Source organism: Electrona antarctica, assembly GCF_951216825.1.
Source record: "Electrona antarctica genome assembly, chromosome: 14".
NCBI classification, from domain to species: Eukaryota; Metazoa; Chordata; class Actinopteri; order Myctophiformes; family Myctophidae; genus Electrona; species Electrona antarctica.
In genome coordinates this window covers 20,953,800-20,980,500 of record NC_136795.1, presented here as the reverse complement: position 1 = coordinate 20,980,500, position 26,701 = coordinate 20,953,800, and the positions used below count along the sequence as shown (strand labels likewise).

Below are 26,701 nucleotides of genomic sequence, written 5' to 3'. Positions count from 1 at the left end.
AGCACTAGGAATGCCATCAACACTGGAAAGGTGATGTGGTGCAAACTTAATATCTGTGGAGTTCATATATGCAACACTACAAATTCACTGCAAATCAGAGATTAGGCTACTGCAGTGCTTCCCGACCTCTGAGCCGGGGCCCTCTGGTGGGCTTTAAGTATATAGCAAGTGGGCCTCCAAATAATTGGCAACTAAAAAAAATAATGTAAAAAAGAAAATAATATATTTTTTTCTTTAAAACCTGTTTAAAACCTGAGTTTCCATTGTCATATTACCGATATACTGTAAAGGAACGTAACTGTCTTTAGTTCCTTTGATCCAAGACTTGAACACGAACACGATTGATCGGCCCACCCATCTCATCTGACCAGTGAATTTATGGTTGCCATGTTAATTTTAAGTGGTCACGATGGGTGGGCTGAGAACGCTTTTGAGACGTTCAAGACTCAAGTGGGCCCTTAATCCAGAAAAGGTTGAGAACTGCTAAACTACTGAACACTTATGGCATCACATTACAGGAGGAAAGAGAAGGAAAACAGTTGACAAGCATTTAAAAGCTAGGCTACCGATTTTCACAAATCTGTTATATAGCTTTGTGCATGTTTACAGGGTTGTCTGATTCTCTTCAAATGTAGCAAGCGAATTTTTTTTCTCTTCAGTTTGACACTATGAATAAACCATGCCCTGGCTCGTACAGAAAAGAAAAGGCAATTTGTCTTCCAGACTGTTCAATACAGGGTCAAAATGTTCCTTTCTTCTTTTTTTGCCATCAAATGGCAAAATAAAATTTCTGGCCTGCTCTAACCACCTAACTGTATAGCTACTTGGTTGCCTTGGTTGCCTGGGGTACCACAGGGCTCTAGACTAAGTGCGCTAGTATTTCCCTCTACACCAAATTATGTTAACCCATGCAGAACACGGACGCTAGGGTTTGAGGGCTATTAAGGGTGACATTCCAGGTAGGATGCAGGAGTAAACATGTATCAGACTTGAGCATGTGCTGGAGGCGCTCATCCAAATGTCTCTCAGTCAAAGGTCCTGTGAAACTGTGAATCATATTTATCATTCATTTTCACTTCTTGACCATTGTTCTGCATGCATGTGAAATTGAACCGCATTCTAAAGTTCAAAATGCATTCAATTGAATGTTTTAATTTATGGTTTTGTTCCTTGGACAGGGTCTACATTTGGTTTTGTTTTGCGTTTGCATAGACGTCATGAAGTAAACAATAATTAAAGTGTGGTCCATTGACGTCAAAGCCTATGCAAAGCCTATGACACATGATTTGCCATCATGTGTTCGTTATGATTTGTCCCACACATCACATGAGACATATGTAATAATATTGTAGGCCTATATATTTTTAGTTTTAATCAATCACAGTGAAGTGAAAATGTTTAAAACACTTGCATAAACACACGTACGGCCGAGCTACACTAGGCTTTTTTTCCCCTTTTTTTCCCTTTTTTTTTTTTACAAACAGTGATAATATATTCGCACGCACGCACACACGCACACGCACGCACACACTCACACACACACACACACACACACACACACACACACACCGATTGGTTACTCTTAGCAGCACGTGACCGTTCCTTCTTCCTGGAATGACACGCCTTCTGCTCAGCTGTTTCTTCCATAGAGTATAATTTATTTCTCTTCCTCATTCATCTCCTCAGAGGTACTTTGTCTTGTACAGTTGTACTGTACATGTAGCCTACTTGCTGGCTGCTGCATTTAAACAGGAGGAACATTGAACTTGAATCACAGTCAGAACTCAGAAGAACACTGACTGGACCAGAGGACCTTCCCAGCTGTTTGTCTTCTCTGCGGAGCAACTGCAACACCACAAGGTACAAGGCATAAACTTATAATATCTATGGTACAAGGTACTGGTAGCGCCGCGGGGGAGTGAAATTAAAAGTACCGTCGTTCAAGTTGCAAGTCACGCAACTGAAGAGGCATCTTGTTTATCTTAATATAAAGTGAATTATCTCGGCGTTTGTTGTGCGAATAATGTTACCTACGTCGAAGATTTGGCAGTTGACAGAATCCCTGGTCAATTGCTGCTTAGTTAAATCGAAGATTTAATTAATTTTGAATGAATTTAAACTCTTTAAATTGAGAGATTTATATGAACCTGAACGAGAACCTGACAACGGTGGACATAATAATGTTCTGTAATGTATAATGTATATATATATATATTTTTTTTAATGGTTGCTCAGGTATCTATTCTGAAGTGCAATCAGAGTAGTGTCTTATTACTGCATGGGCTGGGCTGAGTTGACGGACTTTGAACCCCCCCCCACCCTGATTATGATGTTATTACGTAGCCCGTCTCCGGACCCCCCGGGTTGAGCTCCTTTGGACCTAAAGTCATCAAAATGTCAGAAACTTTAACGTAGGGTTCCGAAAGGAGCTATACGTTACCTTACACCTCCTATTACAACGACACTCTAATGTAGGCTATATAAAGAATATTGAAAAAGAAATAGACTGCACCTTGTACTTTTTTGTAGTTGAAACAAAATGTGTTTCTGAAACAAACTGTCACAGCCTAAAGATACATTTGGAGAGCTGTGTTCAACATTGAACTTCACAACAACGGAAATGTAAAACAGTCAATCAATCAATGGCCTGGCCCTTGTCAAACAAATATGTAATGTGTGGGAATAATATGATGATTCATTATACTAGACAGAGGACATGTGACTGTTGAATGTGAACAAAGATTGCATTGCAAACAATCTCGTTTTAAAGTTAAACAGGACACCCAATATGTTTCTGAAAACATTTGAGGTTATAGGGCAATTATGAGCTACTTCCTGTCAATAAAGTCCTTGCAGGTGATTATTTTTCTACACGCTGATAAAGGACTTTTTATTCTATTCATGCGACATGTTTTTTTTTATCATTTCATGTCATTATATATTGTATATTGTATTTTCAGTGGACAGGTTTTAAGGTGTAGCCTACATACAGTAAAGGCTAACCTTCCCATCAGACAGTAGTTGCTAGTAGCTCCACTTCTGTTTAAGCAGTTGTGTGTGTGTGTGTGTGTGTGTGTGTGTGTGTGTGTGTGTGTGTGTGTGTGTGTGTGTGTGTGTGTGTGTGTGTGTGTGTGTGTGTGTGTGTGTGTGTGTGTGTGTGTGTGTGTGGCACTAATGCATATGGTAGATTTCTTCATAGGATACTTTGCGTGCAATGTGTGGTGGTGTGTAATGTTTATGTAAAGCTCCGATTTGTTTGAGCAGAAGGTGTGTTTGCACTTTGCAGTACAGTGTGTTCATCTCTAAAAGGGTGTGTCCATCTTTGTGTTAAGGAACAGGTCACTCTTCTTCCTCAGAGTAAAACCACATGGCTCTCTCCTGTGTTTTAATCACTTAAACCCTATACTGTATCTATGTATACTCTATTTCATTGACCGGAGTTCCCCAGGGGTCTATATCTGGTCCCTTCCTTTTTCCCTCTACAACAATTTTATTTTGATGTGTTGGCCACTTGGCCTATGTGACATACCCATTAGAGATGCTAAGTTTCATGTGATATGTCAATGTTATAACAATATCTCAGTTTTCACTTTTCAAAAGTGACTTAATTGACTATTTTTTGTATACCACACAATGCTTTCAGTGTGTTATACTGTGTTTAAGGAATCTGCGTATGCTGCTGGCACTCTGCCTCTTTCTCCACTCTTTTCTGCTGGAGGGGGCCGGTGAGGTTAACCGAGCCCTGGTCCAGTGCGTCAGCGAGTCTCTCACTGACACCCTGTGGTCATCAGCAATTTTCCCACTGCCGTGTGAGTGTTTAGAATTCCCCCCAAAAAAAATTACTTTTTTTTTTATTATTCTCAAAGCTGGGAAGTGTCTCAGGTTCCCAGCTTCTCTCTAAAATTCACTTTGTGCCATTTTAATAAAGCAATGTACCGGACAGAGTAACTTCTTCTACTACGGCATTTCCGGGTTGTTCCTGCCCGATCCACTTGGATGCATTTTATTTCATGACAAAAATTGTGCTTTTTAGAGAAGCTGGGGAACTGAGACGCTTCCCAGCTTGGAGAATAGACTTTTTCTTAGGTCTAGAAAACTTAGTTTCGGTGAGTAGCTACCTGGTTTTGTTTATTTTCGGGGAATGAATTCTAACCCTCCACGACAGTGAGAAATTTTGCTAGAGAGCAGCGGAGGCCTACAGGGCGTCAGTGAGAGACTCTGACGCACTGGACCAGGGCTAAGGTTAACCCTGATAGCCTTAGTTGTACTTCACCTCCTTTTCGTATATCCATACCTAAAGAGACTAAGGGAGTGTCAAAAACATTCCTCGCTCATGTCAAATACTGCAGATGCCAACTAAAGTGCGACAGACAGGTTGTCCTTTACAAAGAGGACGTTCTTAATCCTAACCGTGAAGCTGATCCTACAAGCTCACAAATCACAACACTTTCCCTATGATGACGTGCCCCCAAAAACTTAAACCTTTGGTGTGTGTTTTATGCATATATTTAACCAATTAATAGTATTACCAGTAGCGAGAAGAGAGAAGTATTAACCGATCTAATAATGAAATTGGATCCATTGGAACACAGGTTGTTATTAACATTTCCTGAAAAGTAACGATTGTGGACATACAAGGTTTCCACCGACAGCGATGAAATGGAGTTTATTACGTCTGACTGCAACATCTCTTCTGTCCTCTAGATGGCGTCCAAGAAGTCAGGAAACCGAGGGCCAGAGGTTGACGTGGAGGGCTCAATCATCCGCATCCCGCCCCACCACTACATCCATGTACTGGACCAGAATACCAACATCGCCCGCGTGGAGATCGGACCACTCACCTACATCCGCCAGGACAATGAGAGGTGAGGGCCAGGGTGGATAAGGTAGCCTGGCACTTTCATTACCCGATACCCACAGATCTGTGGGGAACTTTCTTGAACCCATGAGATCAGCATGGCCAATGCCATCTAATGGATAAGGTACCTCCTAGAGAGGACTGTGTCCCAAATCCGCTGGATGAAGAGGATGCTCTCTCCATAATGCACATTAATACCGTATCTATGATGGCACCTTTGACAGTGTAGAAGAATGTTGTTAAACAGTGGTTTTCAAACTGGAGGACCCCAATTTACACAGTAAAATAAAATTGTCAGTGTCATTGTAACTTTGTTCAAAATGGAATCAAATGAACGTTTGGTTCAGTTCGTGCACTCTCAGAGTTACAGACCCCTAAGGGACAACTGGTGGTCCCCGGACCTGATGTTGAGAACCACTGGTGTGTGCACGCACATACTAAACTTCCTTATTCATTTACACACTGATTTGTTTGCACACGCACAACTGGCAACAAATGGCATAGCAGCAGGATTTTCTATACGGGAGGCTGGTTCCATACAGCTTCTATCTGAGATTTCTGAGATCTCCATTTTTGATGCGTTCATGCATATTTTTGAACAGATTGAGTTGTACATAGATTTATTGCTTGTTACAACATTCATAACCTAAACCTACTATTGCTCAAAATTCAACCACATTACTGAATGCCTGAAAGGAGTTCACTGTACATTGACTATACACACATTCACCTCCTCAAAATATACATGAGACTCATGGAGCTGTCACACCGTGTCAAAAGTTTGTTGGAAAATCTCAGTCAATACATTTGATGGTGCATAATGGGAAAAAAAAGAAACAAACCGTGCTATAACTGCAGATATTTGCTTTAACAGCATACATGCAATTCATAATTTCTTCCTCCTAGACCTAGGTCATGTCTTTTAGAACATTTGTTTTGTTAACTAAAATGTGGAGGAAACATCTAGTGTTTCCTTGACGGAGTAGGACATCCCATTGTTCAGCTAAAATGGCCACAAGGCAACAAGTCTCAACAAGCAGTGTGAGTGTTAATGTTACGTGATGACTCTGTTCTCTATTCCCAGGGTGCTGTTCTGCCCCGTTCGTATGACCATGGTTCCACCACGCCACTACTGCGTCATCATCAACCCGGTAGCTCGCGACGACAACGACCAGGTGCTGTTTGACCAGGCAGGTCAGGCTAAACTCCGCCATGCTGACCTGGAGATCCGTCTGACCCAGGACCCCTTCCCCCTCTACCCAGGAGAGGAGATCCAACAGGTGGGTGCGGGCCCTAAAGGAATGGTTCCTCACTGGTTTTGGCACTGGGACACAAATGTTACGTTATCCATGAACCCTGAACCAATTTACTACGTGGATCATGGAGTGTGACCTCGTCCAGTTTTGGGTTCTGACCCACTGCGCTGGTTGAGGAATGGTGCAGCTCAGTGACCAGTCGTAGATAATACATGGCTGGTGCAACTCCAGATGTACATCTGTGAAAAGAACGGAAGTGCTGTGCTCATTCAACTTTCCATGAGCACACACAGATTAGACACATTCATATCACATTTTATGAGGTAGCCAGTTTTGGCACAAAGCCATACCTGACCTACTGATCAGACAGGGGAAGGGAAGTCAAAGACAAGTTCCGTCTTGCATGATCCTGAAGTACTTTATTTAAAATTGACATGAAATGTTTATTTCATTTAGAGATGTGCATAATTGAGCTACTTCAGCACACTTCGGTGGACAAACTTACAGAGTTGCATACAGTAATTGCAATAATATTTTAGCACCATTTTCATGGCTCAACAAATTGCTTTTGTGAACTTGCAACAACAGAATGCCCTCAATGATCAATCAGAATTGAGCAACAAAGCCATCAAATGATTTACATAAAGTTTAAGAGAGGGAGGCAGGGAGAGACATCGAGCCTATTTGACCCACACATAACACGTTGCTGGGGTTATTGCCCAGACAATGCCTTACTTTGCAATGTGTTGTCAGGGCAATAAGCCTGGCAAACTGATAACACTAACTCAAACAATACAAAGCTTTAGCCTGATTTATACTTCGTTGCACACCTGTGTCCTGCACAAAAAAACAGCAGATCTGCAATCTCGCGACCGGAGGACACCATCCTATAGCAAAGTATAAATCAGGCTTCGCATTGGGGTCTGTGAAGGTGTGTGACTTGAACTCTTGCCTCTTTCAGGATGTAACCCCTCTTCAGATAGTGTATCCTGACACTGCACTGAGGCTCCAGGCTCTGCTGGACTTCAAGGACGGGGGAGAGAAGGACGGGGGAGAGAAGAGGGTGGCAGGAGACGAGTGGCTCTTCGAAGGTCCAGGTCTGTAGGAAAGTAGTGTCCGTCCGAGGACCCCCTGGGGTCCTTGAGGACGTTACAGGGGGCGTCCCTCCTCAGTGTTGCATTTGTTTCACACAGGTCTAAATACGACTCTGCCACAATCCTAATCCCTCAAGACAGATTCTCCGAAAAACTATAACACAAAAAAGGAAGTTGTTCCCCCACTTTTCTTTTGTTACCGAATGGGTTCCCAGATTGTCTAATGCCTAACATCACACAACTCTAAATAGACTGTGCTGCAATCCACCCGCTTAATACCTAACATCTATAAATTGCTTAATGTCCATTGGTGTAAGAAGTGAACGCAGTTGATGTGAGCTCTCCCTCTGCCACAGGGACCTACATACCCAAGAAGGAGGTGGCGGTGCTGGAGACCATCAAGGCCACGGTCATCCGAGAGAACCAGGCCATCCGGCTGAGGGCTCGCAAGGAGGGCGTGGACAGAGGCGGAGTCCGCAGGGTCACTGGTACTGTGTGCTACGACGGCACCAACACTCATGTGGAATAGAACTGAATAGCACGTCATCTGATTCCAATATGGAAAAACCATATTGAGTTAAACTAAGACTAGTATGATAATAATTGTTATTGTTCCTGAAGGGATATTTTCTTCATAGTCTGTTCAAAACGACAACACATAACCATATAGTACAAAACGACATCACACAACACCAGACGATGCATGAGGTCCCCACTGTATAAAACAATCAATCAGTAAGTAGTAGTAGTACCACGGTCATTCAGATTTTATAATAACATACTCTAGCATTTTAAACAGAAGACGACATTCCTTCGCCACCTGCCAACAAGCAATGGGAATTTCAGCTATCATCACAAGACGTTTGGCTTAAGTTCCTAACAACTTAAGCCCTATATACTTAGCAAAAATAGCAGAAGCCCCCAATGTGTAACACAGTGAGGCATTGGGAGCTTGTAGATCTTTTATTTTTTAGAAAACATTTAACTTTGTAACACAGTGAGGCATTGTGAGCTTATAGATCTTTTATTTTTTAGAAAACATTTAACTTTGTAACACAGTGAGGCATTGTGAGCTTATAGATCTTTTATTTTTAGATAACATTTAACTTTGTAACACAGTGAGGCATTGTGAGCTTGTAGATCTTTTAGAAAACGTTTACCTTTTTTTTAAATATTTTTCAAAATGTGTACATGCTAGGTGAGGAATGGCTGGTGAGGAAGGTAGGAGCATACTTACCTGGAGCCCATGAAGAAGTTATTGACATTGTCAATGCTTTCATCCTCACTGACAAGGTAACCACCTCTCTCTCTCTCTCTCTCTCTCTCTCTCTCTCTCTCTCTGTGTGAGAGATATGCTTTATTACGGTCAGTGGTTTTCAACCCTTTTCAAATCAAGGTCCATTATTTATTCGGCATCTGAGCCACGTACTTTGAATATGTTGTCGTTGGATAAGATTTTGTCCACAATTCCATGCTGTATTGATGGTACCATAGGAGAGATCAATGTTGATCAAAAATAACAATTATAGGCCATTCTCTAATTGTGTAGATCTCTTGTAAAATAAGTAATGCAGATGATGCAGATAATTTAACTCTTGAGAGCATAATATGAAACCAATTGAACCTGTGAGGGTCCTTCATTTTACGCTCTCAAGAGTTAAAGATCTAATAAGGGTCCATTTGGTTACCAACTCTCCATTTAGCTGGGAACCACGGCTGGAACCCTCTCAAGGACCACTGGTTGAGAACCACTGCTTTATTTGGCACAATGCCTCTTTCTCCCGTCCGTCCTTTGTAGAAAGCGCTTCACGTGCGCGCTCTGCGTCCCTTCCGGGACGATGGCGGGCGGGACCGGCACACGGGCGAGGAGTGGCTAGTGACCATGGCGGACAGGGAGGCACACATCCCCTCTGTGGCCGAGGAGGTGGTGGGCGTGGTCCACGTGACCACGCTGACCAGCCGGCAGTACTGCGTCATCATGGACCCCGTGGGCGCCGACGGGAAGCCGCAGCTGGGCCAGAAGAGAGTGGTCAAGGTAAAAAGTACTCAGTTTGTACTTCAGTAAATGGTATCAATAGTGCAATGTAGAAATACCTGAATTAAAACTTTGCTTGAGTGAAAGTACAAAAGTATTGTTATCAGAATGCACTTAAATTGCCAAAAGTAGTTAGTAATAAACAAAATTCCTTTCACCTTAACTATTTCACAAACACATTTTTCAGTTGTGAGATTGTATTTATTATTTAATCCATGTGTCTAAGTTTCAACCAAATGGGCGTCTTTCGTTTCCATTTGTACACTCTCAAAGGGTCGGGGGTTTCCATTTGTACACTCTCAAAGGGTCGGGGGTTTCCATTTGTACACTCTCAAAGGGTCGGGGGTTTCCATTTGTACACTCTCAAAGGGTCGGGGGTTTCCATTTGTACACTCTCAAAGGGTCAGGGGTTTCCATTTGTACACTCTCAAAGGGTCTATTGGTTCAAATTGAACACTCAGTTACGGACCTCTTTAATGGTCTGTTTGGTTCTGTAGGGGGCTTGAATATAATGAGGTAATCGGCATAACATGGCTGTTTCATTCTTTGTCTTAATCAGGACTGACGGAATTATTAATGTACAATGCCGTGCATATATCAACACGGGTACACTTTGATGTTTCTGCAATGTCTGCATCACAGTGATGCTATCCAATATCCATCCATAAAATTAAACCACCGCACAGATTCATGTTTTTTAGATGAACCATATAATAATAGAAGCTTCCCCTGTGTTTGAACTCGGCCAGTCTAATATCCCATTCTCCTTGAAGCCTAGTAAATCTCTTCCTCTCAGTGTTCATTTTGCTGACTAACACTATGATGAAAAATGTTCAACTACCTTTCACTGACAAACTAAATAAAAACTAAGCTTTGATGACTAAGACTAAAATTGACAATGTCATCAATAAATGCAAATTGCAAACTAGACTAAAATGTTATCGAGGGACTAGTGGAGAAGAGATCCAGTAGAACTAAAAAAACAGTTATTTTAGTTTCGTTGTGCTTGGGTGTTGCACTCTGAACGCGTGGCGATGAGCTTGTAGATCGGCTATATTCAATACCATGTGTAAAATCAACCATTACGACTACATTTTGTCCGCTAAAAATAGACTCAAAATATGACTAAAACTAAATTAATTTATTCAAAATAAATTTGCTGTCAAAATAACAGTGCTTCCTCTCCCTCTCCTCCTCCTCCTCTGCTGTTTTCAGGGCGAGCGTTCGTTCTTCCTGCAGCCTGGCGAGCACCTGGAGCAGGGCATCCAGGACGTGTACGTGTTGTCTGAAGAGGAGGGCCTGGTCCTCAGAGCTGTGGAGGCCTTCACTGACACCGAGCAGGTGAGGACAGGCGGAGGGGGCAAGGGCCATAACGGCAGTGCTTCTCAAACGTATAGAGTACCGAAGTGCTGACGTCACTCACTCGGCCCCTGGGAAGTAATTTCTCTATGGAGAATATCATTGGGTCATCTTAAATAACTCATTTAATGCCAGTTCTATTTCATCCCTGCTGACCTCCAGAGGCGGTGCTTAAAGCACGGAATGTCCCCCAACAATGTCACATGGATGACCTGGAGAGGCTGAATCTCCAGGCCTTAAACTGGTTCTCTTCCTATCTGTCAGGGAGTAGCGTCGCTGTCACCGTTGACAGTTATGTCTCGTCCTCCGCCCCCTTGACATGTGGGGTTCCCCAGGGTTCCATTCTGGGTCCAGACCTTTTCTCCCTTTATATGCTACCCCTTGGTGCTCTGATCAATAGTTTCGAAGGCGTTGCCTATCATTGCTATGCCCAAAACAGAGATCCTAATCATAGGCTCTGACAGCATCACCAACGCCGTTCGGCTTTCTCTAGGCCCACTGGCATCCAATATAAACGATTCCGCTAGAAATCTGGGTGTCCTCTTTGACAACCGCATGAACCTGGAATGTTAAGAAGGTCACCCAGTCCTGTTTCTTTCACCTACGTAACATCTCAAAAATCAAACCAATCCTCACTCTCCAGACCTAGAAAAAAATCATTCATGCTTTCATCTCCTCCCGCCTCGATTATTACAATGGACTCTACACCACCCTCAGCTCCTCCTCAATCCATAAACTTCAACTAGTACAGAATACAGCCGACAGGATTCTCACAAACACAAACCGCAGATCTCACATTACACCTGTGCTTGCTGCACTCCATTGGTTGCCCGTCAAATCCAGGATCAATTTCAAAATTCTCTTAATAACATATAAGGCATTACATGGGCTGGCTCCACTTTACATCTCCGAACTACTGCATGCAAAGCCAAACATGAGATCTCTCAGGTCCTTCTGTCTATTACGACAACTAGACTCAAAACTAAGGCGGACCGTGAATTCGCAGTGGTTGCTCCCACTTTGTGGAACGCCCTGCCCTTTGAGCTGTCGACGGTTTTAAGAACTTGTTAAACGTATTTATTTCGTAAGCACTTTATTTTATGATGTATTTTTACTTGACATATTTGCATTTCAATGTTTTGCTTTCTATTGTTTTTTGTTTGTTTCTTGCCCTTGTTTTAACATTGTTTTACCTGTTGACCACTGTACAGCACTTTGTAACATTGTTTCGAAAGGTGCTCTATAAATAAAATGTACTTACTTACTAAGTGGTAAAGAATTTAAGTAGTCCCTTCATGCAACTACAATATTTTGCTTAGAAAACTGCAAGAGAGGCTTGGGCCGGTCCAGGCACCCTAGCTAGTAGCCCAGTCTGGCAGTGTACCGCGGGTTCGACTCCCGATGGCCTTTACTGCATGTCACCCCCCCCCCCCCCCCCCCCCCCCCCCCTGTCTCTCTCCCCATGTCCTGTCAGCCTACTGTCTATCCCTCTATAAAAAATATAAAATAAAGGCGAAAGCCACAAACATTTAAGAAAACTGCAACAGAAAACTACAACTAGTAATAGTATAATGCTATGAATGGTTGATAACCCATCCTTTGAGGACTATAACATTACGAATAAGAAATGGAGTGAAAGAGTGGCAATTAGTGCATACTGCCTCCTGAGCATATCTATTTCAAAACGGCAACCATGACAGTCCAGTTTTTATGTCTAGATGTTCAAATAATGTACAAATAAGTAAGGCTTTCTGTTGGGCTAGTCACGTTTTTATAAGTATTTGTATGTGGTGTATCTAGCTGAGAACAGATGACAGCAAACGGAATTGAAGTTAAAAAAGGAAGTGTTGTATCCCTGACTCATACTATGAATGCCAGTAAAGATTGGAAAGGGAGGCCACTCCCTCGCGTTTTTTTTTCTTTTCTTTTTTTCCCCCTTCATTTCTAGCTACTTTAATATTTTGTTAGCTTTCTTTACACCTGCTCTTCCTCTCGCTCTCTTATGGTGTGGGCTAGTCACGTTTTTATAAGTATTTGTATGTGGTGTATCTAGCTGAGAACAGATGACAGCAAACGGAATTGAAGTTAAAAAAGGAAGTGTTGTATCCCTGACTCATACTATGAATGCCAGTAAAGATTGGAAAGGGAGGCCACTCCCTCGCGTTTTTTTTTCTTTTCTTTTTTTTCCCCCTTCATTTCTAGCTACTTTAATATTTTGTTAGCTTTCTTTACACCTGCTCTTCCTCTCGCTCTCTTATGGTGTGGAATGATATTACTGCCATGTAAATAATGGTAAATGGCTGCTTGGGTATTTAGTATTTTAGTTTGAACAAACATTTCTGTACTCATTGCTGGGTTGAGTGGTCATTCTGGTACAACTGGTTGTGTAAAAGAACAGAATGCTCCATTCATCACGCAACCTGAATACATATACGTCAAAGAGATATGCATTTAGGGTGTGACCAAATCACATACCTATATGCTATACACAAAGTATTTAATTTCAGACATAATCACATGGCATTGATTCACATGGAATCTTAGAAAAGTGCCCCATCTGGTGGCCATCTGGTTTCATGTAAAGTCAGCAACAAAAGTTCGGAGACTTTGGTCCATTATTTCTCAACTTAAAGAATAGCAATCGGTATTGTATTTTATATCATTCTAATCGTCATTTTAGTCACCTTCTCAACGAGCTATAGATTGTAAGGATCGGGCGTTTGTGGAATGAGCAACACAGCTAAACGTGTGGGTAGTGCCTCCAAAAACTTGCCAAAATGGCAAGTGGTTGGATTTCAACCCTTGCTTTGAGTTGCTTAGTGGATTGGATGATTGCACTCCCACAGTAATAAGGAAAAAAACAACACATATTGGCCATTTTTACACTCTATGTTAGGGAACTCGGTAGCGGGTGAAAGATCCAAAAGCAGCTGCAACAGCTTGGCACCATCCTGGTCAACTAACCTAGCCAACGTGGTTCTGTTGGTCACTCACGTACAGCATGCCCAAGCTGATCCCACAAGTGTTCAATTGGGTTGAGATCTGACTCTGGACACATGGCAGGCCATTCCATCCTCTCCTCTCCCAAATTCTGGGGGTAGGCTACTCTGTGATGATCCTGGCTCTGTGGGGCGAGCGTTGTCATCCTAGAGGATGGCGTTGGGTCCCAGATTCTGAAGATATGGGTTATGGGATCGCCACTGGCTCCAGAATCTTATCCCGATATCTCACTGCATTGAGATTGCCTTCAATGATGACAACTTGAAGTTCTGTCTTGACTGTGAGACAGATACTGCCCCATACCATACCAAGATGTGGCTGCGTATGGATCTTTCAGACTGAGTTCCCTAACTCACTCTTCCCAAGTGTAAAATTAATAAAGTGTAAAAATTGCCAATATGTGTATTTTCTTCCCTTATTACTGTGGGAGAGTGCAATCATCCAATCCACTAGCAACTCAAAGCAAGGGTTGAATACCAACCACTTGCCTTTTTGGCAAATTCTTTAGAGGCGCTACCCACACTTTTAGCTGTGTCCACGAAAGCCCGATCCTTACAATCTATACCTCGTTGTAAAGGTGACTAATCAACGATTAAAATGATTGGTATTATTTAAGTGGAGAAATAATGGACCAAAGTTAAGTTTCCAAACTTTTGTTGCTGAGTTTATATGAGCTGTTTGTCCACATTTTAAACAAATTACTACATTCTAGATGCATTTATACTGTATATTCTTTAATCAAAGGTTGACGTGCCATGGTCACTGTCCGGAGTGTCTGCCATGTCATTTCTGGTTAATGTGGTGTAGTTGACTATTGAATACCTATTAAGCTTTCAGACATACGGAGACATACATGTGGGTTACTAAATACTGTGGTAGTATGGAATTACTAAATACTGTGGTAGTATGGAATTACTAAATACTGTGGTAGTATGGAATTACTAAATACTGTGGTAGTATGGAATTACTAAATACTGTGGTAGTATGGAATTACTAAATACTGTGGTAGTATGGAATTACTAAATACTGTGGAAGTATGGAATTACTAAATACTGTGGTAGTATGGAATTACTAAATACTGTGGAAGTATGGAATTACTAAATACTGTGGTAGTATGGAATTACTAAATACTGTGGTGGTATGGAATTTTCGATGCATCAAGAATGTGTAAAAGACAAAGATTATTTACTTTTCTTTTCCTTGGGTTGCGGGACAATGCCTATAATTGTGCAAACAGCCGCAGACATATGAGCTTAGGCATTGGTTTAAACATGGTTTCATCATAATCTAACGTATAAACGTATTATGTTTGGTGTGGTTAGGGTAAATGCAGTATCTGTGATGGGATGGTTTAATAACTGAGAGGCAATGCATGCAGCGTACTGTCCCGCTAACCTATCCACTCTAATGCCCAATGTTTTCTTCTATCCTTGGCTCTAGAATCTTTCCTCTCTTAACTTGTCTGATAAATTGCACTGCTGTTCTCCTCTTCTCGTCCTTTCTTTCTCAAACCCCATCATTCCACTCTCCTCTCCTCCTCTTCGGGTTCTCTCCGTCCTCTATTTTTGCCTGGACTATTTCATATTATTCTTTTTTTTCTCCCTTCTATTTCCTACTTGCCTGGACTTTTGTTTTCACATTCTTCTTTTTTTCCTCTCTTCATTCTTGTTCTTTCCTGCTGTCATCTTTCTCCTCTAATGCCTCCTGCGTTCCCTCAGTGCATGTCTCCCATCCCCACAACTCCTCCTCCTTGCCCGGCCTCCCCTCCCTCCCTACGGTGCATTGCCACGCTAAGCCTCCTCTCGCTCCTCACGTCTCTCCCCCGTTCTCTCTGCCAGGGTGAGGAAGAGGAGGAGGAGGAAGATGAGGAGGAGCTGGCAACAGAGAGGGCCAAGCGCCCACGCAGGAGCGGAGGAGTCCTACGTCGGCCCGGGGACCGCTGGATGCTGCGGGGTCCCATCGAGTACGTCCCCCCCACCACCGTGGAGGTGATGGTGAAACGCACGGCCATCCCACTGGACGAGAACGAGGGCATTTACGTCAGAGACATCAAGACCGGAAAGGTGATCACCAGCTCCCAAAGGCTGGCTAGTGCAGCCATTCCCAAACTTTTTCATTTAATTTATCCCTCCCCCGGTGACTAGCCAATTCCAAACATGCAAACCCGCTTTATTTACTGTTCAGACTATATAGTAGCTTAATGACTAGTATTACCATTTTATTGGCTTTTATGTCCAATGTATTTGTATTTAAGTTCTAAGTTAACATAAGTATAACCATTAACCAAATGCATTTGAAATTCAGGATTCCAATTAAAAAATGGCAAAAAGCTCAAGGGGGCGATGTAGTTTGAGCTTGTAGATCGTAGATCGTTTCTGCCTGACAGTAAATGCAATGTGGCCTTCTGGAGTGTGGAAATATAGTGGCCCTCTCCATAATCAAAGTAAGTTACCCATCCCTATTCTATAAGGTAATCCTCTGTGTTTATTGAGTGTACAAAATTGACCCATATCAGTTTGTTTTCATTTATATACTGAGTTGCAGACTCATGTGTGTATATATACTGATGGTCCCTGAAGCCACTGTCGAGAAACAGTGTGCTAGTGGAGGCTACCGAGGTGCCATTGAGCAAGGCACAGAGCTGGGTATTTAGAGTTTGTAGCAGACTTTTCTGACGGCAACGTTCTCAGAGAAAGGAACTATTTCATACTCACTCTGGTAAACCTCTGATATGCTTTGACATCATTTTGTCCCCCCTGCAGGTGCGTGCGGTGATCGGCCAGAGCTACATGCTGACCCACGACGAGGAGCTGTGGGAGAAGGCGCTGCCCCAGAATGTGGAGGCCCTGCTGCTGTCCACCAAAGACCCCCTGGCGGACCGCTCTGACCGGAGCAGCGGAGCAGACAGCAGAGCCAGGGACAAGACCAGGGTGGTGTCTTACAGAGTGCCTCACAATGCTGCGGTGCAGGTCTACGACTACAGAGAGAAGAAGGCCAGGTATGCACCACAGTGGAGGAAAATAACTCAAAATTGTACTGCAGTATTTCCAATTCTAATTTGTATTTTATTTTGTATCAACTAAATGAGTCTAATTTAACCACTTAAGCCCTATTTTATAGCTGAGCTTGTAGCTTGGCTATTTTAGCCATTAAAAGAAGAAAAATGCTACATTTCACCCCTAGATACACTGTCAAATCTTGAGTGTTAATTTTACTAGTTAGAAAGATAGAGGAATACTGTCCAATGCTCAAGTTGGGGCAAAAAAGCCCCCTTCCGGCCATGGCAGCGTGCCACTCCTGGAATCATCCAAGTAAATTATCTGGGTGGCCCCAATCGTCTGTGAGCAAATTGGGAGGCTTAAGATAGGATCTTTGAACCACTCTCTCTGATCATCTGGGCAGATACTGGTCCCCTAGTTGATAGTCGGGAGAAGTGTTCCTGATCCCAAATCTCCCCAATTGTCCTGCAGTGTAAGCATCTCTGCTGTCGGGCAGAAACCTGTCCAAAATATTAACTTTTCAGTAAAAGAGGTTTTTAGAACACAATACTGCCTCATCAAAGTTGGTATGGTGACTTTATACATGGTCAGATACTTGAATGTGTCCTTATATTCTCATTCTCATTGTGTCCATTAAATATCATTCTAAATACAGCTCAAATGGAGTTAGGAGGTTTTTGACCATTACATTCTTTTTATGTCTGACTTCGTCAAAACAAATCTCCAAAGTTGGAGTTAGGTGGTTTGACCGACAGTTTGGAGGATCAAATGGAGTTAGGAGGTTTAGTCAGAAGCGCCATAATACTTTTCATTGATTCAATATTAATTTAAAAAAAAGGTTGGTCAATTGCACTGATTGTATTAAATAGAATAAAACAGTTGACATTTTTAGTTGGCTGGTTTCTGCCTGACAGCGACAATTTATTATATAAATATTTAGATTGAGAGAGCAATTTATAGATAAATGATGGCTCTGTGGAGGAGGAGCTGAACCACTACATAGATCATCATGGAGTTGAGGATCTTGACCTGTCTGTCTCCATGTAATGCGTTGACAGGGTGGTGTTTGGTCCAGAGATGGTGATGCTGGGACCAGACGAGCAGTTCACAGTGCTGTCACTGTCCGGGGACAAGCCCAAGAGGCCCAATACCATCAAGGCTGTGTGTCTGCTGCTGGGACCCGACTTCTTCACGGACATCATCGTCATTGAGACGGCAGACCACGCCCGCCTACAGCTCCAGCTCAGCTACAACTGGTAAAAAAAACACTGCAACATTTTGGTTCATGCGTGGATATAATAGTTTGCTGAGATGCCATAACTACTTAAACCCTATATACTTCATTGATCAGGGTCTCCCAGAGGTTTGTACTTGGTCCCCTTCTTTTGTAGATCTGCTATTTTCACTATAGCACTATGCCCCCCTCGAAAATGAGATGATGCATAGTCGATTAGTCTAGTGTTATGTGCCAAAATCTTTGTTCAACTCAACCCCTCTTGCAAGTTGCTGTGTACACTATACTGGGTTCCTGCAGTACAGGAACTGTAGTCCTAGGATTTCTGAAAGCGAGACACTGAGCTCCATATCTTTCCTTTGTCAACGCAAACGGTGCCTACAAAACTTTCAACTCTTTGTTTACAAGCCACTGGTCCCTAGGGTAACCGGAACCCTCACCCCAAAACACACTTGCCCCCAGTTCTTTTTCACGGGCCGCTCACCCCCAGCGGTTCTTGTATTCGTTTTACTGAGGTTAAGGTTAGGAATACGTCTAGGGTTAGGCATAGTTTTACTGAGGTTACATTTAGGAATACCTGCCGGCAACCGTTCCGACGTTGACGGATTTGACCCGGGAAGAGCGTGTTTTGGGCGAGAGTTCTTGTTTGAATGTTTGAGAACCACTGCCCTGGATGAGAGGCCAACATGTTTAGTCTGTCAAATGCATCTTTTACAGTAGGTGGTCTTAATGGAATATATCTCACTCTCTCCTTGTGTTCCTCCCCCATCCTCTGTGTTTCAGGCATTTTGAAGTGAAGAACCGGGCAGATCTTGGCGAAGCAGCAGCTCTGTTCTCAGTCCCAGACTTCGTGGGCGATGCTTGCAAGGCCATCGCCTCCCGCATCAGAGGAGCCGTCGCCTCCGTGCAGTTTGACGATTTCCACAAGGTCTGCCTTTTAAAAGCAACACATAATTGTAATAAAACCATGCTTTCCAGGCGCGATTGATGAGGCTTTCCGACAATTTCTGATGTCTGAATTAATTAGCATTTATCTGGCTATTGGCTAAGTGTCTTGAATCGCCCCACACATGCAATTTCCATTTTGAAATGTCAGTTGAAAACATTTATTCAGTTACTTACTGTAGTGGAATCATTTATTTCCTTCATTGCACTAGGCTACAGTGACCACTAACATATGCTTCTGTGCTAATGTTGATGAACCGAGAGCTGTGATTGGTGTACTTTAGTGATGATAGAGATATATATTGATACTAAAACCCTGTTCTAGAATGCTAGTCAGTACCATGGCATATTAATGTTGTTCTTGCAGTCATTGATTGACCAAACCGGCCAACATCCTGTTCTCCACATGATTCTATTGCGTGACACTCCCAGAGGAAAATTCAGAGGAATTTGGGAACCGATGGGTTCCCAAATTGGTTCATCTGTTAATCAGGTTTTAATTATGTGTCAGTGTGCAGCACACAACAAATATGTAGGATTCAGTATGCATCGAAGTGCTTTATCGGGCTGCTTCTAAATGGCATTTAAAGACCCTTTCTTATGGCTGTGTGGTTGCAGAACTCCAACCGTATCATCTGCTCTGCTGTGTTCGGCTTCGATGAGAAGCTGGCGGTGCGTCCCAGCCTGCGCTTCGGCCAGAACAACCTGAGCATCAGCAGTGTGGACATCCAGTCTGTGGAGCCAGTGGACCAGAGGACACGAGATGCCCTGCAGAAGAGCGTCCAGCTGGCCATCGAGATCACCACCAACTCCCAGGAGGCTGCCGCACGGTACCGAGCAAAGACACGCACACACGTCAAACCCGCAGCGTTCATTTAACCCAATGATTTTCAACCCTTTATTTATTGGGTATTTGAGCCACGGACCACCATTTGATGAGATTTAGCCTCTCAGACCCAAAACGTTATATATTTGTTGTCGTTGGACAGGATTTTGTCCACAATTCCATGCTGTATTTATGTTGGTACCATAGGAGAGATAACAGGCAAATGTTGAGTTGTGTAGACTTCTTGTAAATTTAGTAATGCAGATGTTAACAATAATGTAACTCTTGAGAGCGTAAAATGAAACCAAATGGACCCGGGAGTGTCCATTTGCTTTCATTTTACCCTCTCAAGAGTTAAAGATCTATAAGGGTCCATTTGGTTACCAATTTAGCTGGGGACCACCTGGAACCCCCTCAAGGCCCACTGGTGGTTCCCGGACCACTGGTTGAAAACCACTGATTTAACCCACTAAAGGTGGCCTTACACTAGCCGATAATCGGGCATTTTAAATCTGACAGCACCACACACTACAGGATAATCGGAGCGGGGGCCGAGCAAATATCAAACATTCTTGATGTTGATCGGGCCGATCCCGATCGCGCGCGGGGGGTGCCCGATTGAGTCGGGCACCCCCCGAGCGTCAAAAATGCCCGATTATCGGCTAGTGTAAGGCCACCTTAAGACTCCAGGAAGAGTAGCTGCTACTAAGGTAGTAGCTAATGGGGATCCAAATAAACAAATAGACCTGAGTCCTTCTAAATCCTAACCTACATTTTGGGAAAAACTTATTTCTATTTATTTTCATTCAAATAACTTTTGTTTATTGGGTGGAAACCTGTCCAAAACCATTATTATTTTAAAAACAAAGAAATAGCCTATCTACATTCGCACAACGCCATTTTCACTACTTTTGTGCGATGATGTAGGTCTTTCATTTACAAAAAACATATTTGAAACTTATGACGATATTATAGCAAAAAATGTGGGACCAAATGACACGAGACGCTTTCCCACATAGGCTTTCGAGGTCTAAAGTGGGTCCACATTGAACCAAATAACTAAGGATCATCTTACTGCAAAATGTAATTCTCTACATCAGTGGTTCTCAACAGGAATGCCCAGGGGTTCCCGAGGGTCATCAAAATTAATACATTATTGATAGTTAAAATTAAATTCACCATTATTGCATAAATGCAACTAGATAATGTGTATAGTACAAGAATTGTCTGTTTTGATCTGAGCTTCACTGTTATCTCTATACCTAGACATTCTGGAACAAAATGACAAACCATATATCGGATCCAATCATGTCTTAGTCTTAACAATACAAATGTTCTAAGATTGGGGTCAGAGATTAAAAGAGAATTATAATAATCTTGCTTTGAATTCTAGTAGGATGCATATCTCCTCCGCTGTAGTATGATCAAGACAAGTAGGGCATTCATTTATTTTAAAAAACAGTTAAAATATGGAGATAAAAGGTTTCAGCCTAACAGTCATAACAGTCCCATTACAACAATATAATGGGTCTGTTATCACTGTCAAAAAAGCTGTTGGAATATTGTGTGATCAACCATTTTGTAATGGTTACGGTGGATGTGTTATTTTGGAGCAGTTTCTTTCATGTTAAAACTAGGTCAGACCACTGAGACATTGAGTCTCTAGGTCACATACAGTACTAAGAGCCCCCCACCCTTCAAAGAAGAAAATGGTGCATTAATTTGATTATGTAACATTTGATAATACAACAGAAGTAAATGCAAATCAAATTAATTAGGCTGCCGTTTCTCCCTCTAAGTCTCTCTCTCTCACACTCTGATCTCCCCTCAGTATAGAGGGTATGCACATGCATAAAGTGAGTGACCAAGTGAGTTTAACGTCATTTAATGCAATCAGATACGACTTTTCTGTTTGGATGTATGGGCTGTCAAGGCCAGAAAATATTATTTTTGCCTCTCAGTAGGCGTTCCCGCATGACTTCCGGGTATGAATGGCATAGTCTCATATAGAAATGCGTCTAGGAAGCAGACATACCACAGATAAAGGCCTAAAAACGTTGATAAAGGGTGCAACTTCGAGTTCAGAGGACAGTGTGTGGATATTGTTAATCGTGAGTGGAAAAGTCAAGTTGCTCACAATTTATAGGCTTAAAGAAGAGTGTTTAGTCCAGTGTTTAGTGTTTATAAAGTGTGTGTGTGCGTCTGTAGCCATGAGGCGGAGCGTCTGGAGCAGGAGGCGCGGGGTAAACTGGAGAGACAGAAGATCACCGACCAGGCAGAGTCGGAGAAAGCCAGGAGGGAACTGCTGGAGCTGGAGGCTCTCAGGTGAACACAACAAGCTCTCATGTTGTTGGTTTTATGAGAAGATTTAAAGAAAAAGCTAAATGATTCAAAATGTTTCACTTTCAAGGTTTTTCTAAAATGTCCAAGCTGGCAGCGTGGCATGGGGTGACACGCTGTAAGCTTTTATATCTGCTATTGAGAACCACTGTTCTAAGCCATTGCTTTGTTTTTGCTGGCAAAGTAACCTGAAAATTACAGCAAATGGTGAATGTCAATGGATTACATTATTGATTTCAGTTTTCATGCAGGCATAAAGGAGTTATGGAAGTATGACAGTGTGCGTGTGTGTGTGCTTTTTTCCAGTGCGGCGGTGGAGAGCACAGGAGCTGCCAAGGCTGAAGCTCAGTCCAGAGCGGAGGCAGCTCGTATCCAGGGAGAAGCAGCTGTTAATGAGGCTAAACTGAAGGCTGAGGCCCAGAGGATTGAGGCTGTACGTACAGTACCTGTGTGTGTGTGTGTGTGTGTGTGTGTGTGTGGGTGTGGGGGACAGAGCAATTGTAGTTGTAACTATGAGGGTGTTCGTTTGATTGATAGACATTTTTATCACCAAAAATGCATAATAATAATACAAGAACATAATGCTTATTTCCATTGCAAAGATAGAGAAACAGTAGGTGCGTTTCCATAAAGCCGTTTTTTTGCGCATTAAGGCTCTTGCGCAAAATCTCCTGGATGGAAACACATCAACATGCGAATAAGTCTCCATTTTTCGCAAAACACTTTTTCGCTTGGAGGTTGTGGATTTAGGCTTTTTCGAAAAAAGGGAAATGCGCAAATAGTGTATGGAAACACTTGCGGAAAAGGTTTTTAATTAGAAAGCATTGAACTCTCATTATATCGCTTTTGAACAGTTGGAAAATAAAATAAAACAACGATGGGGAGGCAGTGGAGTGAACGGTGCATGGGATGGTGGACAGAGAGGGAGAGGGAGTGATGTTGTGGATTCATATAAGGTTCCAATTTACTACTACCCGACCCGTCCGATTAATAATTGTGTAGCGTGTTCAAAGATCCCATATGAAGTCTGAATCCTCCGGAGTTGATCGGGGCGCTCCGATCATTTTGATATCTGGATCGCTACTGTATGGATGCAAGACACACACACACACACACACACACACACACACACACACACACACACACACATATGCGCACACACACACACACACACACACACACACACACACACACGTGGACTACGAGTAGTGTAGTAGACTAAACTTTTATATAGCTGCCTGGGTCCCTACTCCCTGCAGGCTATTCGATTTCGATCCATGCATATGCTTCATCTATTCTTATATATTTATATTCATTGCATAAGATAAGCAACCTAAACGTGTAGGCTATAGGCTATATAGCCGATGAAACAAGTTATTCACAACTGTTTGCAGCTGTCAATCAATTTACAGTATAAACGACCAGTATGCTCCAATCGAGTCCCGTGACATATAGGCTACATGTGCCCCGAATATATTAAGACAAGCATTACACAACAAATCGTTCTTTGTACGTTCTTTGACTGTAGGTGTCGTCAATACTGTGAAAGCAGCAGACGGTCGGTCAGCCGCTGACCAGGGATCAGATTATAGCGCAGTATATGGGGTCCCGTCCGTTAAACTGAGATACATACAGCATACAGCATACATACAGCGCATCAAATCAATGGTGTGAACATCGATTAGGACTACTTTACATGAGCCTCACTTTACTGGCAAAACAGTGCAACCTACTGCACATTTCATGAACTTATTGCATATGCGCATTTTATCAGTTTAATGGAAACACCGACAATTCGCTTTTCTTTTTTCGACTTAATGAACATACGCTTCCTTTTTTCGCAAAGGCTTAATGGAACCGCACCTACTGAGACAGAGAAGAGAGACAGACAGACGGACGGAGAAAGGGAATTTCAGTTAAAAGAGCAGTGCTTGGCAGCCACGGCTTGAAAAGGCAGGGAAATCAATATGGCATTTGAAATAAGGATGTGACCTTAAAGTGAGATAGGTGTGCAGCCGATCACCACTGATGCATGGAAGTGAAGGACATTTTGATTGTGACACAAATACAATAGAGGCGATCTATAAGCTCACAGCATGTCGCATTGCGACTGTTGATTGTGTGATCATAATACAACATCTATTACAAATATCTCCATGTTAATTTGTTGATATAAAAAAGTGCTTCTTAATTTTTGGGTTAATTAAGAAGTAATTGCTTAAGTAATTAAGAAGTAATTGTAATTGAGCTAATGTGACATGCAGGATTAGTAATGTTAATAGGATTGCAGAAACCTTGTATCTCCATATTATTTCAACGTTTTGGTTCTTTTGTAAATTCACGAGTGTCACACAAAAGTAGTGAAAATAGCCGATCTACAAGCGCTTTGTTTTTTAAAGGGTTTTGGACATACAAGTTTTCCACCCAACACAGTAAGGATATCAGTAAGGCTGTGAATGAGTCATAGGCACAGGGCCAACTGCTCACTGTGCCGTCCAACAACACCACCAACAGTGTGTTATTGCTTTTCTACGACAGCTCTACAAGCTTCATGTATTAGTTAACGTGTGTGTGTGTGTGTGTGTGTGTGTGTGTGTGTGTGTGTGTGTGTGTGTGTGTGTGTGTGTGTGTGTGTGTGTGTGTGTGTGTGTGTGTGTGTGTGTGTGTGTGTGTGTGTGTGTGTGTGTGTGTGTGTGTGTGTGTGTGTGTGTGGTTAATCATTTTATTCGGCTCAGCTGTCGACTGGGACTGGACTGTTGCCAATGAACAAACATTTGCATTGCCGCTGGCCAGCTACTCCGTTTCATGTACATATGTATGAGTGTGCAACCAGTGAAATAAGAGTCTGTTGATGGGCACTTTGATGGTATACCGCTGCTGTCAGGGAGAAATCTCTTATCTCCGTATTCTATCTTTTTGCGTTTTTTCCTTAACGCCCTACTTGATACTACAGTATCACACAAAAGCATCAAAATGAGCCAATCCACAAGCTCCACCCGGCGTTCTGAGCTTGTAGATCTGCTACTTTTGCTGTTTATGAATTTGAATCCTGAAATTTTGGACATATTAGGTTTCCACTCGACAGATGATATGTGATTCTGATGAGTGAACCCTAGTGCCCCCTAATCTGCAGGGAGCATTCACCACAAATAGTCCGATCTACAAGCTCACAACATAGGACAACGCTAACATCAGAGCTTGATTAAAAGCTATAATATGACACAGATGCGTCCTCAGGTCTAAATGGGTTAAGCTATGCGATAGATGACGTTAATGTAATTATATTGGAACACCATGACTATGATGATGCATACAGTTAAATGTTCCACTGCTGTTATACTCTAGTCATCGCTCATGTCAAGTGAATTACTTGGTTGGAACTCTTGTATAATGAGGCAATTTGATATCAAACTCTTTATGTTTTTGTACTAATTCCATTTGTTTTGAACAATAACGTTTTCTGTTGTAAATCCGTGGCATCGAAGGGCAACCAGATCAGAAATGTAAACACATCTCTTGTTATTTCTCGGCTTGTTTACATGCACATTTAATATGTGTGTGTTTGTAGGAGGGAGAGCTGCTGCGTCTGGCCAAGGCTCGGGAACAGGAGCTGAACTACAAGAAGGAAGTAAACAATCTGGACGTGGACAAACAGGAGAGACTAGCCCAGATTGAGAGCCAGCGGTTCAAACAGATGGTGGACTGTCTGGGCAGCGACACCATCAAGGAGATGGCCCGGGCTGGGCCTGAGATGCAGGTACACACTGAAACAATGGCTTTGGTTCTTTTCTGTTTTCACAGGAATTTATTTGTGTTTTTAAAATCATATATGATTATTTTAAATAGTCAAAAACAATATAACCCACCCATACAGAAACTCAATACAATCCGCCAAAAAAAGACAACAATAACAGTAAAATATCACAAAACACAAATGGCATAAAATGGTGTCACAGGGGGGAATAATTTGTTAGTGCACACATTGACCCATATATAACTAACGACTGGAAGTCTAGTTCATAGGTGTATACGTCTAGTGTCTGATAGCACTGCTATTGAACTGCTTTCTTATAACCCAGTTGACATGGTTAGACCAATCTCAACAACTCTATCCCTCCTACTCTCACCGTCACTCCCCAATACCTTCATTCTCTCCTCCCTCCGTCCCTCCCTCCCTCCCCTCCTCCAGGTCAAACTTCTTCAGTCATTGGGGCTGAAGTCAACATTGATCACAGACGGCGCTTCGCCTATCAACTTGTTCACCACCGCCAATGGCCTCCTGGGGGCGCTGTCCACCCAGGGACAATGAGGAATGAATGAATGAGTCACCTTCCTCTTCACTTCTCTTCACGAGATTGTGTTGCCTGGGCCTCCTGTGCCTGCCTGTGTTTAGAATCTATTGCACTTAACCATTTTCTTCCTAATTTCATGGAAAGGATGCAAGAAGGTGGTTTCTCACCAGTTTGTTCCAGCCTTGTTCACTTTGACCATGTTATGGGCTTTTTGACTCTTCTGTTTGGCTCTCTTATTTCTGTTGGTTTGTGAGGGTTCTATACTGTATACAGTACATATATTTTCTACTGCAGTCAATTGCTTCTTGTTCAAGGTAGGTAGGACTGTTACACTACTGTGTAATGTTTCGAATGGCAAATGTTTGAATAAAATTGTATTCTGCTACACCTTGTTAGTTTTGTTTTAATTAATATGAACAGGGCTGTTTTAGACGTGTTGTTCCTTCCTATAGTGACACAATAA

The 26,701-nt window shown here is 42.4% G+C and overlaps 1 protein-coding gene across 1 annotated transcript; it reads left to right on the top strand.

Annotated features, from left to right (window-relative positions):
- Window positions 1-1,719: 1,719 nt before the first annotated feature.
- Window positions 1,720-26,623, top strand: mvp (major vault protein). The gene is made up of 17 exons (XM_079521099.1): window positions 1,720-1,860; window positions 4,705-4,865; window positions 5,943-6,138; window positions 7,076-7,211; window positions 7,565-7,696; window positions 8,407-8,501; window positions 9,007-9,243; window positions 10,459-10,584; window positions 15,441-15,665; window positions 16,365-16,600; window positions 17,660-17,857; window positions 18,619-18,763; window positions 19,399-19,610; window positions 21,815-21,931; window positions 22,253-22,379; window positions 25,515-25,703; window positions 26,136-26,623. Exons 2-17 carry the CDS (start codon window positions 4,705-4,707, stop codon window positions 26,253-26,255), a joined length of 2,652 nt encoding a protein of 883 aa, XP_079377225.1. The 5' UTR covers window positions 1,720-1,860; the 3' UTR covers window positions 26,256-26,623.
- Window positions 26,624-26,701: the final 78 nt, after the last annotated feature.

Excerpts from the sequence above, each read along its gene's own strand:
- mvp (XM_079521099.1), top strand. The coding sequence starts at position 4,705 with ATGGCGTCCAAGAAGTCAGGAAACCGAGGGCCAGAGGTTGACGTGGAG. Across the intron at positions 4,866-5,942 it reads ATCCGCCAGGACAATGAGAG|GGTGCTGTTCTGCCCCGTTC; the intron begins GTGAGGGCCAGG and ends CTCTATTCCCAG. Across the intron at positions 19,611-21,814 it reads TCCCAGGAGGCTGCCGCACG|CCATGAGGCGGAGCGTCTGG; the intron begins GTACCGAGCAAA and ends GTGCGTCTGTAG.